At 40.2% G+C, this 14188-nt stretch overlaps 1 protein-coding gene across 3 annotated transcripts in view; it reads left to right on the top strand.

Annotated features, from left to right (window-relative positions):
- The window catches only part of PIK3C3 (phosphatidylinositol 3-kinase catalytic subunit type 3), a 68830-nt gene extending 63890 nt beyond the window's left edge, over positions 1 to 4940 (top strand). For all 3 annotated transcript variants that reach the window (XM_064642303.1, XM_064642304.1, XM_064642302.1), the window contains 2 exons: positions 499 to 624; positions 4205 to 4940. In XM_064642303.1, coding sequence (XP_064498373.1) covers positions 499 to 624; positions 4205 to 4219 — 141 coding nt within the window. In that variant the 3' untranslated portion in view covers positions 4220 to 4940. The remainder of the gene's footprint in view (positions 1 to 498; positions 625 to 4204) is intronic.
- Positions 4941 to 14188: the final 9248 nt, after the last annotated feature.

Below are 14188 nucleotides of genomic sequence, written 5' to 3'. Positions count from 1 at the left end.
TTCTAAAAGATGGTGTTACCTGAAAATAGATGTAGAGTAAGGAAGTGTTACATCTTTTCAAAAATTATTAGGGTCATCCAGACTCTTCCAAATTTGTATTTAATATGCAAAGCTATGTGTTTTTTTCTCAAGTGGCATTTCATTTTTAGTAAATGTTGAGTATTTTCTCTTTTTTCTCGTACCACTTCAGTTCTGCTTAAACTCCTATGTCCAAGTACTTCCCTTGACTTTCTGTCCTTGAGCTTTGAAATTAGTAGTTGGGGCAATGAAATGTAGGGGTCTGTTTCTAGTTCATTTAAACACTAATTTTGATTAAAGGATTTGAAATAGATGTTTTATATAGCACTGTAAATTTCCAGCAATCTGCTGTAACTTAGAAGTAAAAGAGAGATTCTCTACTAAACTATCTTAGCCGAAATTACTATGTCTGCTGCTGTATACACAGATAGCATAGTGCATGTGTTGAACTAATTTTAGCCATTTCTGCCCCCATTCCAGGTGCAGGACAAGTTTCGTTTGGACCTGTCTGATGAGGAAGCTGTCCATTATATGCAGAGTCTAATTGATGAAAGTGTTCATGCCCTCTTTGCAGCTGTGGTGGAGCAGATACACAAGTTTGCACAGGTGAGATACCTTCTGCTCAGTTGCTGGTTTGTGTGAAAGCTGAACAAGGTGAGAGGTTGCAAGTGGTTGAGTTTAAGACATAACTTCACTGTCTGTGATGTTTTAGTTCATTTTCCTACAGAATAAAACTCTGTTTTAACTGCCAGGACTAGAGAACAAACTAACAGTGATCCTAGAAGAAGTTGAGAAACACCTTAGCAAATATGCAGGTTCTGTCACCTGCAGTCAGGGTAGTTCCTGGTATCAATCCAGGCTGGGGGATGAGGAGATTTAGAGCAGCCCTGCTGAGAAGGACTTGGAGTGCTGGTGAGTGAGAGACTGGATATGACCCAGCCTTGTGCACTCACAGCTCAGAAAGCCAAGTGTGTCCTGAGATCATCCCCAGCAGCCTGGCAAAGGAAGTGATTCTGCCCCTCTACTGTGCTCTGGTGGGACTCCACCTGCAGTGCTGCCTCCAGCTCTGTGCTGTCTTACTGCAAATCACTGTCAGACAATAAAATATTTGATTCTCATGTAGAACAAAACCATGTTCACAAAAGCATTCCTGCTTCAAATTTACAGTGTTGTTTTTTTTTCCTCTAAAACCATCTGACATTTGGTTTGTGCTTGTCCAGGATTTAAGATACTACACTGTTTGCCTTAAGTATTAGACTCATGGCAAGAAATGGAATTAAGAGGAAAAATGAAACTGCTCTGAAAAGTCAGTCATTATCCCAGTTATTTTTATTGATTCTTTCTTCAAAATGCTGATCAAATTCTGACATAACTGAGCAGAACTATTTTTATGGCTATCCATTTTGCTAAAGATCTTCTGTTGCTGCCTTCAAACTTAGTTTTTATTTTGAAGAATTGCACTATATAGTGCAGAAGAAGGAAAAATGTCATTTACATCCACACATGTATTGAATAAAGGTGATCTTTTATGTGATGTAAAAAAAGGAAGTGTAATTATATGAAAATGATCTGAAATTTGTTGTCATTTACTACGGAATTCTTTGGTCTTTGTAATTTCATAACACAAAGTGCGAAATGCCTCGCATCTATCTTGGAGTTCAAGTAAAAAAAAACAGGCCATTACAAAGATTCAAGATCAAAATTTTAAGTGCCTCCAATATGTGTGTAGGTCTTCCTTTTAATCACGTACGGTCACCTTTTTAAGACATGTCTTTTTACTTCATTGGTTTTAGGTGACTGCCAGACTCTCCCAGATAATTGTTATTGCATTTGTGAAGCTGTATTAGTAAGTCAGAGTTTACAGGTTTGATTTAGATAACCTTTACTTTTTCCATTCAGGCTTGTTCTTCCTTGATCTTTCTTCAGCACTTACAACTGCTTTTAAAATTTCAGGACAGATTGTTCAGAATATGGAAAAGTACCAAAGAATGTTATCCCAGGCTTCTATGGGATGGGCCTTAGAGCAGCTTGGTCTAGTGGAAGTGTCCCTGCCCATGGCAGGGGTTTGGAACGAGTTGATCTTTAAGGTCCTTCCAGCCATTCTGTGATTTCAGCTCCCAGGAATGGTGTTCTAAGCAACAGGCTGATACATACAGCAGCATCTTCCATTCATATTTTTGGGAGATAAAAAGCAAGCTCACAGTGTATATTACACTTTGCATACCAAATAAGCAGATGTACCAGTCACTACTGTCACAGTTATCTCATTTTGGGGGTCTTACCTCTCCAGTGGCCCGTGCTGAACTGCAGCACAGTCTTAGGTGTTGTGTTTACTAAGGCCCAGAACTCCCCTTGTGCACTGCTGCAGAGTGTGCAAGCTGTGTGCTTTTACCTTTCCTTTCTGATTTTGGCATCTGATACCTAGAATGAAAACAGTAGTGTGTTGCTTTGTAAGTGCTTAGGGCATCTCTTGCATCCATGTGATGTAGGATTCTTCTGCCAGTTATTGCCTTTATTCATGCTGTGAAAACAGTTACACCTACAGGCTTGCCCTTACAAGGATTCTGGATGCTTGCAAGTGTGAGGAGGATGCAAAAAGAATAGTCACAAATTAATCAGCAGTTGGCAAGTCTTAAGAATCTGAGGTCTATTCATGTATTTAAAAAAAAAAACAAAAAATTCACTGAAATTTATGTAATTAATGTCTATTCCCTTTATATTACAAATGAAATAGGACGCTTTTTAGTGGTACTTAGTACTTCATTGGTCAAAATCATTGTCATTCCTTTTTATCTGAGGCAGTCTTAAGAACTTGCTGCTGTGGTCTTCATGGAGTCTGTAAATCATTAAATGAACAATTAATGGGTCATTGAATTTGCTGTAAAGGGATCATCTCACACAATGGCCAACTGAAGCTTCAGTTTGTTCATTTATAATTCTGCATTGAATTGCCAATGGTCTTGCTCTTAATAGTATTACAAGTTGACTGAAAAAAACCCCAGCACTACACAAGTGTTATGACACAAGTGTAAACAGCAGATTTAGCTTAATGCCACATAATATTTAATTTTAAATGCTCTTCAACACTTTTTTTTTGTTTATCAATAGATATTTGTTCTTTTACTGCCTCCAAAATAGGCCAACAAGGAATCTGTGCAGTTTACTGCAGCACTTAAGAGCTTTTTAATAAGGTTGGTTATTATAGCAACCACGGTTTTTCAGTATTCTGTATGTCACTCTGTAGTAAGTAAAATGCTTGGATAAAGTACTCAGGATGTTTTGGAATCAGTTCAGTATTGTTCTTTTGTAACAATATTGTAAATTGATTTTAGTTCACAGCTGTGTTACGAAGCCTTTGGTTTAATTTCTAATGTATCTCTAATTGTTATTTTATCAGGTATTTTACAGACCTTTTTATGCACTATTTGTCTCCTTAACAGTAAAGTAAATAAATTTAACATTTAGAATAAGATAATGGTGTTGTACAATAGTGCTCAAGAGGAGGAAGAAGTGCATACTAATTTTAATCGATACTAACGAAGACTGGAAAGGCATTTCTTCCTGGAGAGTCATTTTCATTTTAGCAGCATTATTTATTTCTGTAGAGGCAGGAAACAATCTCCAGATAAAGTGTCTAACTTCACATTTTATTTCCCATGTAAATTTACAAATCAAGTCAGTTGCATTTAGGGGTGATGTTAAGCAGTGCTTAGAAAAGTGAAAGTTTGTAGGTTATGGGATGTCCCACCTGAAGTGTAGCTGTACAGCTTTGAGGTTTTATCAGTGCTTGACTGCTTTCTGCTTAGGAGCAAACTCAGTTACCAGTTACTACGCTGTGGAAGTTCATGGCTTTAGAATATCTCCAAACTTTAATCCCAGTGCTGCTGTGTCCCAGAATGCAGGGACTTCAGGACAAGGCTTCTGTTTTCCTTCCTATTGGATGCCAAAATAAAATAGGGAATATCTACCAGCAGAATTGTGTGGGTTAACTGAAATCATTTGTCATGGGGCAGATAGAGTTGGTTTCTGTGCTGTTTTTTCTCTTAAAGGTTGTGAAAATCCCCTGCCCCTAGGCATTTCACCATGCTTTTAAGCACAGAATTCCATTTGCTCAAAACTTTTGTTCTTTGAGAGTAAACCAGGTTGAATAAACTCTGTTCTATGTTGTTTTTTTTTTTTCTTTTAGTATTGGAGAAAATAAGCCTTTAGCCTACACGTGGTGGAAAGAAACAAATGCTCAAGAAAGAGACTTTCTCAAGCCCTTGTGGACTTCACCAAGCAGCTTTGGAAGGAAAAAGCTGCAGATTTAGGAATATGGAGCACTGAGAGCTCAGAAAGTAGAGAAGCTTTTTGAGTCTCTGTTCTTCACAGGTTTAAAACCAACTAATTTTTAAAGGAAAATGATTGTTTATACCATCCTTGGGGGCCTCAAAGGTCAAAGTAAGCAACTTCCTCTCAAGCCAAAGATAACTGGAAGAGGCTGGATTTGATGGAGAATTCTTGTACCTGTTAATATATTTTCTTATTTAAAATATAAGTACATACAAAGTTACAGCAGAGAGGCCGCAGTTCCTCGGTGCAGCAAAAACCCCACAGAACTATGGCAATCTCCTCTCATCCCTTCCCACCAACTTTGTTCCCCGAGTAAATTTTAAATGTAATGTCATATGATCCTTTATTTCCCACCTTGGGCAATGTTACCATCTAGAAAGGACAATCATTTCTTGCCTGCTTACAAAAATGTTTTTAAGTGTTGATAAGTTACCCAGCCATAGGCATCCAATTAAATCATCACTAACAGGCTCAGCAACCAGAATGCACAGTGAGTGGTTCAGTTATTTCACACTTTTACTCTCAATGTTTTCTGTACAGTGATTATATATTCCTCACTCTAATAAAATCTTCGTTGTTGCAGTCTTGAAGTGTTCTGTTTTGTCTTTTTAATCTTGCCTGCTGAGACATGGCGTACTGGAGGATTATGTTTATAACTCTTGGCTTTTTATGAGGATTTTCACTTCTCGGTTCGCTTAATGCTGAAATAAGGCCACTCTTGAAATGACTTTTGTGCCACATGTTGAGTTCGTAATGAATCTGTTTTGTATGATCAACAATATAATTAGCTCTCCATAAATGTGTGGCTCTCTTCAAAGGCTGCTCTTATACTCCTGTATTTTTCTTATATAACAATTTAAGCCAGAAAAAAATCCTTCCCAGTTATAAAGATAAGAGGGACTGATTTGAATCTGAATCTAGCTGATATTTGTGAGTGAATCTTGCTTTATGCTTTTTCCCTTCTTTTCCCCTGTATGTGTCACTTAAGAACTGCATTACCGTAGTTACTAGTAGTGTTTGTGTCAGCTGGGAACACCCAGTGCCACAGAGGAGACACACTAGTACCTTTTATCTTTACCTGACTCTTTTTTGGAGAGGTAGTAATTACCATTTTCTTGCAGGTTTTCTTCTGGTCTTGCTTCATCTGGCACACTTACATACTTCTCTACTGCCTCTGTTTCGCATGAATTCATTCTACATGCAGTACTTTGTGGTATCTTCCAAGTATGATTCTGAGAGTCTGGAATTTTTAGACATTCAGAGAAAATTCTGCAAAAGGTCTTTTTTTTTAATCTGTTTTGAAGGTGCATCCTGTATGCTCACACAACTTTTGATCTGTATGAAGCAGCTACACTTTATTTGACTTGAATTCTTGTCTCCTAACCCCCAGCCCTTTCAACTGTATATGTTATAGGATTTTTCCTCTATTTTTCTTGAAGAAAACTTTCTGTTCTTCCTGCTGCAGACTAATTACCAGTTGCCCAGACAGGCCAAGGTTTGTCTCCTCATTAAAACCCAAAAGACATCATCAGCTCAATCATACAGCCCATTTCACTTTGCAGAGAGGTTTATAAAGTGATAAATATTAATTTTTATGAACACACTACAAAATAATACATGGTTGTTCGGTATGTTGTGTTTTAAAGTTAATTAACCTGTTCATATGCTGGGCTATGCAGCAGCCTATTAAAATTGTACACTAAGTCAGTTATGAATGTTACAATGTGAGCCTGAATGGAACCTGTGCACAGTGGGTAAGGCTTAGGAAGACCCTGACTTCACTGTAGATCACTGAAAACTTCATAAATGAAGACTATCAGGTATACAACACACTGCATGTAAATAAATTTTTATGCCTCGTCTTCTAAATACCAGATATTGTTGAAAGTTGTTCCTACAAGTCCACACATCAGTAGGTCTTTTGTTTTTTGGTTTTTTTTTTAATACTCGTATACACGGTTCTCACTTTTTTTGGCAAAATTTGGTGGCTCCTTGCGCTTCATGTGGCATCTTATTTAAAGTAAAACGCACAAAAGAGAAAAGGAAAAACCCAAACAAGCTGGGGCATTGGGGGGAATAATTTTGTTTTAAATTAAAGGTTTTCTTTTTAGGTATGTTAGTCTAAAGCTTTGACTTACTAAATTAAATATGTGTGATAGATTATCTATCATGGCTCAATATCTCTGTGTAATACCATGAGTATATTATGTGTCTGTTGTCTCTAATATCTTCTGAATCCCTCGAATAGCTACTGCAGATTTTGTCTTCAGAAGTACAAGTCTTAAAGCTGAAATCCTTGTATGTTTCACAAAGGTAGATCCCTGGTCAGGGAAAGATCTTCGGGGGAGTGTCAGACAGGAGTTTAACCCTGCATATTTATTTGTGTGTATGCTTTTGGGGTGGTGCACACGCAAGCACAAAATTCTGGATAGAGTGAGGCTGTGAGCTCCATCGTGTGTATCAGAGCATGATGCAGTATTTGGTAGGAAACCAGACTGTACCAGTTGTGTCACAGAACAACTCGTCAAAAGTCATCCTGTTAAGTGTCCCCAGGAAGCATTGCAGAGAAAAAGAAACAGAACAGTCAGTAATTTTGCCATGGGCTTGTTTTGCCCAGTGGGTTGTATTTTACATAACTGGAGATAAAAAGTACAATAAATCTAGCTTGTGGGTGCTTTATTTGCCTTTCAGTATCCCTCTTGGCTTCATCCTGATTTTATTCTGGTACCTCTGGTGGCCTTTCTTTGGGATTGAGAGTGGGAGAAGCAAAAGAAATCAGTCTTTTCATTTTTCTTCCCTACCTATAGACTGTCACTTGTTGTTTTCAACTGCTGGTGCATCCAGAGCAGAAAGTGTCACAGTCAGCTTTTCTTTTGGGGATGAAGAAACAATAATTGTCAAAGTAGAATTTTTGGGGAGGGTGGGGTAGGAGAGTGAGAAAGAGATGGATGGGGTCTTTGCTTTAATATAAAAGGCATGTATCCTTTTGGCAAGAAATGTTCCAGTTCTTATAGACAGTTACCTGGCTTTGTTGTTCTTGTGTGCAATCTAAAATAAAAAGCACTTCTGAAAGGCTTTAGAGGGATAATGGCTTTGGGAAGGGGAAGGAGGAACAGAGAATGGGAATCTTAGCACCTCTCAAGAGCGGGGATAGCAGAAAGAGAGGCAGTCTAAATGGGCTGCCTTTTGAACTCAGGAGAGGTTTTACTCACAAGACCGGGTGTCATCAGCAGAGGGTAAAATACTGTGCTTATTATGAAGTATCTGAAGCGCCTACATTTAAGGAGTCTTAAGGGAGTCATTGAAAACAGATTGCAGGTGGATTGTGTTAAAATAGATTTTTGTAACCTCTTCAGCTGATGTGATGATTCTGTGAAATAGTGAAGCTACTTGAAGTGTGATATTGGTGTCCTGACTTCCGTGATTTAGATTGGGCCCTGCCAGGGGGAAAGAAATTTCTCTTAGGAGGATAAAATGCCCAACCCCACTTGCTTCCGAAGTATTGAGACGGTTCACCTGCATGGGTTCAAACCTGAAACAGCAAGAACACCGATTGGGGGGGAATTCACAGCTCGTCTACATGCAGGCATTAATCAGTTAAGCTGTGTGTGGGACTGTCCTTTCCAAAGGGGATTAAGCTAAACCCCAGGGAGGTACTTAAATTCCAAATAAAACCTCTCCACAATTAGAAGCTGTGCAGAATTTAACAGATCCGCTTTGAATTCCTTCCCTTGACAGAAAAGCATTTGTCCTAATTTTTTCCCTACTGCCTTTCTTCAGTGGTGATGGATCAGAGAGTGGTAGCTTCACAGCCTCAGCCAAGGATCAGTGTTCACAACCTGCAGTGCATGGAAAGCCCTGTGAAGGTGTGGCTGAGCCAAGGCGGGCCTCTGGGGAGCTCTGGAATCTGTTCTTCTGTGGTGGAGCCATTCAGTTTGGTCCTCACAGTGATAATCAGATAATGCCCCTTTCCTCCTCTGACTGGGTACTTAGATGCTGATTGGAATACGTAATAGGTGAATCATGCAGATCCACATTCTGCAGTGTCAAACTGCTTTTTCTGTACGTGATCTATCAAATGAGAAGATACTTTGCCACAGTCCTTTTTTCGGTGTGTCTTCTTTCACTGTGAATCAGATTGTAAAGTTAATTGTAGCCAAAGGCTTTCCTTTGTCGTGTCTGTTTAATAAAACATCTCTCTCTGATTAGAGACTGAAAAACCCACATTACAAAAGAAAAATGGCTTTTTTATTAAGTAAGTTTATTTTCATTCTCAGGCATATGGAAACAGTTTTCTAGCAGAGAAGATGGGAGATAATTAGGTAAAATCTTTTCTTTTAACAAACCATTCACAAATTACATCCCTTTGAACTTTAGGTGGAGTAACTTAAGTTCCATGTCTGCGTGCATGTGTAGAAATCTGTGTGGTTGTGCATTTTGCCTGTCTGGTGATGTAGTGCCTTGTGATGGGGCGCTGTGTCCCCAGGGCAGGGACAGAGCTTTTTTTCTTTTCCATTAAATGTTGGATTGTTTTTTGTCCCCGTATCTGAAGATGTCAGTTGTATTCATTCAGTGCAGTCAGCTGCCTGTCACTTTTCTAATGCTGTATTTTCATCAACTGACATACGAATGAGAGATTTCTAACAAAAGCACAGCTGGTCTAGCAGCACTATCTATTCCCTGAAGTAGGCAGCTTCCATTTCAGCTTAAACTTGGAATTTTTTGCATCTGATGATGCAGTGACAGACTCAGGGGCTGAGTCTTATGACCCAGTGGAGGTGAAGGGGAGATGGTTGATGCTGTGATGGTTGTCTGAGTCATTCACCAGCCTCAGGGGTGAGGACAGCAGCTTGCATGTCTTGAAGCCCACTCTTTAAAGGAGTGGTTCAGCTGAGGTCTCTGATCAGGTTCTGCCAAGGCTGCACTACACTGGAAGCTAATTCAGCTTCTTTTCCAAGGGAAAGCACAGCAACAAACCTCGGGAGAGGTGAATGAGTTTTTCTTAAAAGTGAAGTACATGGCAGAGACCTGGCTACCATTGAGAGCTGTACTTGCTGAAATCCTGAATATGGGGAAAAATTGTTGTTGTATAGTTCAGAGTTTTTTTGTATAGTTAGTCCACAAAATTTAGTAAAACCTGTAGGTAGTATCTTCTCAAGGATGTTGGGCCATATTCCACTTATCTCTTCCAAGTTGGAAACAACATGCCAAGTAGCAAGGTGCTGTGGCATCTTACTCTGCAAACGAGGAGATGGCAGGTTTTAGCTCCTGTTCTACTTCTAGCTTGACAGATGCTTCTTTTGAAATGAGAACTGATAGGCTCTGTGTTACAATCACGTCTGTGGCTTTCCTTGTCCATTGGCCTTGAAGTTTTTTTTGCTTTCCGAACTTCCATTTCCCTCCCAGCTCTGTAAACTCAGCGGTGCAGGACCCATTTTTAACTTGTCTCACACAAGAAGTACCATAGCTGTGGGCTTTAATTTCAGTTGGATCTGGGAAGTGCCACTTGCCAAATAGCAGTGTGTTTTGATTGCACTTTGCATTCAGACTTGGTTCACTGGCTTGTATTTGTTCCATATCTTAGAGCTCAAAAGTGCCTGAAGAAATGTACTCGCTGGAACCCCTGTGTCTTTCAAACAGTGTTCTGGCAGTTATCTCCATTCTTCTGTCTTGGAGAGCTGTAGTTAAAACAGGAAAATGAAAATGTTTCTGTGTTTTCATTAATTAATCCTCAAGTTCTGTACATACACAAATAAAGCTTAACTGAAATACAGCAGTTTTTCAGCTTAAGCAAGCAATAGCCGCAAGACACGTTGTCAGGCCTTTTTGTCAGGGTCCACGTTTTCTGCATCTGCATTGCCCAGCTTAATGGGCACCTGATCCTGATTTAATGTGCTGCAACAGATAAATTATTTTATTCAATTAGGAGACCCAGCCAGACGGATAGCTGGAAGCTATGCGGTTTTTTTCTAGTTTAACACCACATGGATTGTAAATGGGTGTGTACAAGAAAAACTGAGAATTACAAGTCCCAAGCATTATTTTCTCGTTTACAGTTTGAGATATATAACAAGCAAGAAGAACAACTCATTTAAGACTTGGAAATCAGCATAAAGCAGAACATCCCCAGCTCAGTTTTACATCTCCATTATGTGTGTGCACCAAAGGCTTAGTTAGCATATGTTTTTCCAAACTATTTCATTGTTTGGTTGCCCATATTATTATCCCTGGTCATGTACTAAAACTACTCATTAGTTTTAGTGCTTAGCCTTTTGTTCAGTCGTAGAGGTTGTTGGGTTTGTTTTGCATTGGGGTTGGGTTGTTGTGGGCTGGGCTATTTTCAGCCACAGTGTTGGTACTCATGTTTTCCGTGTTGTATTTGCCACCCTGCCATGGAGGGGGTACCCCAGGCCATTTCAAATGACCCTGTGTGTTTAGTTTTAGCCAAATTGAATCAAGGTCTATGTGCCTTCTTTAGAACAAGCTGACTCCGAAATTACTGAATTCCACTGGCTGTACTGCATAGATTTCCATGGACCATGCTGGGAACTGGAGTCAGGTATTTATATGAAGCTGAAATATGCACGGGGCAGTTCTGTTTTCCAGTACTGCCGTGTTGCTTGCGAGGACCAAACAGAGGACATCCCTAAGTGGATGTCCCTGTCATGGGAAGTTTGGATGGTTTTAAGGGAGTCTGAAGTTCAAGGCACTAGTCCATCTCCATCTCAAAGAGGAGGTCGTAGCCATGTCATGCAGACACGTTGCTCTCTGAGCAGTGGACTTCTCTGTGAGATGTGGATTAAGTGTGCATCCAAATCACATTTAGGCTTTGATTTTTTTTGACTGTATAGTCACACTCTTGTTTTCTGAGAGGAGGCGCAGGTACAGGAATGTCCCTGTGTAACCCAGAGAAGGGGTTAATCCTGCCACATTTTCATCCAACCAGTTACTTTGAAAAAATGTTTGTTTCCATGAGCTCAACTTCAGCAGAAGTTCAGAGCTTCACAAACAGTAAAGTGTTAGGAGTACAGCCCCATCACTGAGCATTAAGACACTTTTCCTGCTCTACACTGGTGCAGCCTCACCTGGAATATTGGGGCAGTTTTGGGCACCACAATATAAGGAAGATATTGAGCCATTAGAGAGTGTCTAGCAAAGGGACACAAAGATGGGGAAGGCCCTTGAGGGGAATACGTGTGAGGAGTGGCCAAGGGCACTTGGTGTGTTCAGCTGGAAAAGAGGAGACTGAGGGGAGACCTCATTGCAGTTACAAGTTCCTGGGGAGGGGAACAGGAGGGACAGGCACTGATCTCTGCTCTGTGTGACCAGTGACAGGACCTGAGGGAATGGCCTGAAATTGTGACAGAGGAGGTTTAGGTTGGATATGAGGAGGAGGTTCTTCCCCCAGAGGGTGGTTGGGCACTGAACAGGCTCCCCAGGGCAGTGGTCATGGCCCCAAGGCTGACAGAGCTCCAGGAGCATTTGGATGATGCTCTCAGGCACAGGGTGTGACTCTTGGGGATGGGCCTGTGCAGGGCTAAGGGTTGGACTCTGATCCTTGTGGGTCCCTTCCAACTCAGCATATTCTGTGATTCTGTGAAACGCCCAGGGATGGGGCTCTGAGGAGCCTGGTCTAGTGGAAGGTGTCCTTCCCCATGGCAGGGAGTTGGAAGTAGGTGGTTTTTAAGGTCTCTTCCAACCCAATTCATTCTGTGATAACTAGAATGAGCAGCCTCCCACAGACCCATGGGAGATGGTGGTGTCCCAAGAAGACAGACTGCTCTTCCCTGAATTTATTAGTGGGTGATGTGGCAGCAGAGAGTAGCACATTTTAGAAATGCCATCTTCTCAGAAGCTGGAGCAGATTCAAGTGTATTTCACACAACTAGGCACAACAACCAAGCTTGAATCACGGAGTAGATAATTACATTGCCCCAGGAAATCAACTGGCTGTTCTGTTATGCCCAGCTTTGGGCTCCAAATCTTCATGTACCATCCAATTGCCATGGTAGCAAGGCTTCAGATGTGCTTGCTCTAATCTCTCTTATTTACCTGCTTTCAGGTATTTTGTGAAGCCTAAAATAACAAGTGTGTTTAGTTTCTGGTAGTGGAAAGATGCAAGGCAAGGCATAAATTATTAACTTTTCTAAAGTAAAGTTTGCATGAATTATCTGATGTTAAACATTACTTTCTACTCATACTGCAGTTTTGAATGTCTCTTGATGATTTAATTGATTATTCCCTTCTTATTTTGCTTAATTCCATAAAATCCAGCATGATAGAGGGTGGGAAGCAGACTATTTTTCTTTTTTTTCCTTATTTTTTAATATCCTTATTTATTATCAAGCTACATAATTAAAGAAGGGAGCTTTACTTGAATTGGAAATCATTACAGTGAATTTCTACTGACACAATAAAGGACAGACTTGATCCCAGTGCTCCATAGATACCATGCCAGCTGTTTGCCATTTCACATGTATGAAGAGTTTTTGCAGTCTCCTTTAAATCCTATGTAACCGGCATCAGGGATCCAAGTGGTTCTTATTTCATCTGTTGCATCCATCTGTGTTGTCTTCTCTTGACCTTTTAAATTTGCAAGCTCTTCTGAGCTAGGACCATATCATTACATTTGCATAGTGATTATTACCAAAGGTCTGGAATCAATGAGCGTTCCTATAATATAAGTAATTATGGAAGAAACCAGCAATTCAAGCCCAAATGACAAGGCATATGTAAATAACAAAGCTAGACCTTGCTAGTTAAATTGACTGTAAAATGAGAAGGAACACTGGATAGATGCACAGAAGACAGGAGAAGCCCTCTGAAGGAAAAGTATACTCACACATTTTCGCTTTGGTCATCCTGAAAATATCAGAAAAGAAAATGATGGTTTTGTTTTCTAAATCAAAGTGAGAAGAACTGCCAACTATATTTTTTTCAACCAAACTGTATAAGCACCCAGTAAAATCCTTTTAGTCAACTTGCTACACTGCACAAAATGACTTCTGGTGGAGAACAAAACAGGTAGTATATTCAGAGACCTTACCATTTCACAGGATAGAGGTGGAAAGAAATGTCTTGTCCAAAACTTGAGTTAGAAAAGATTTTATTATCAAGGTGGCAGTAATGCATTCCTGTGAATATCTGACTCCCCACCATGAGGCTGTGTGTTGGATTGCAAAAGCAGTTATCTAAGATTTATCTGTAACAAAATCATAGAATGATATAATACTCTGGATTTACATGGATCTTTAAAGACCACCTAGTCCAACCCCTCTGCCATGGGCAGGGATACCTTCCACTGTCTCAGGTTGCTCCAATCCCCATCCAACCTGGCCTTGGACACTCCCAGGGATGGGACAGCCACAGCTTCTCTGGGCAACCTGTGCCAGGGCCTCACTAGCCTTATTGTAAAAAATTTCATCCTAATACCTAGTCTAAATTGACCCTCTTTTACTTTAAAAGCATTATCTCTTATCCTGTTGCTGCAAGCCTATTAAAAAGTCTGTTCCCATTTTTCTTATAAGTACTCAATGTTTTGAAAGTCTTCAACAATTCCCAGCGGATCCTTCTCCAGGCTAAACACCACTAACTCTCCCAGCTTCACAGGAGAGGCCCTCCAGCCCTCTGATTACGAAACAGTTGTGCCTTGGGCCTTCAGGGAATTTTGAGCACTTCTCACCCTTTTGGAATGAAATTCCAAAATACTCCAAGTCCTACCCCTGGCTTTGAAAAACAAGTTACACAGAGGTAGGTAGAGTGGGTAGTGAAGGCATAGGTGTTCTTTCATGTTTCCTTCTCTATTGCATAAGCCAGAAGTCTTCAGCCCTTGAACTGT

This window comes from Pseudopipra pipra, chromosome Z (assembly GCF_036250125.1).
Source record: "Pseudopipra pipra isolate bDixPip1 chromosome Z, bDixPip1.hap1, whole genome shotgun sequence".
NCBI lineage: Eukaryota > Metazoa > Chordata > Aves > Passeriformes > Pipridae > Pseudopipra > Pseudopipra pipra.
The sequence above is the reverse complement of the archived record's forward strand: the minus strand, read 5'-3'. Positions and strand labels throughout refer to the sequence as shown.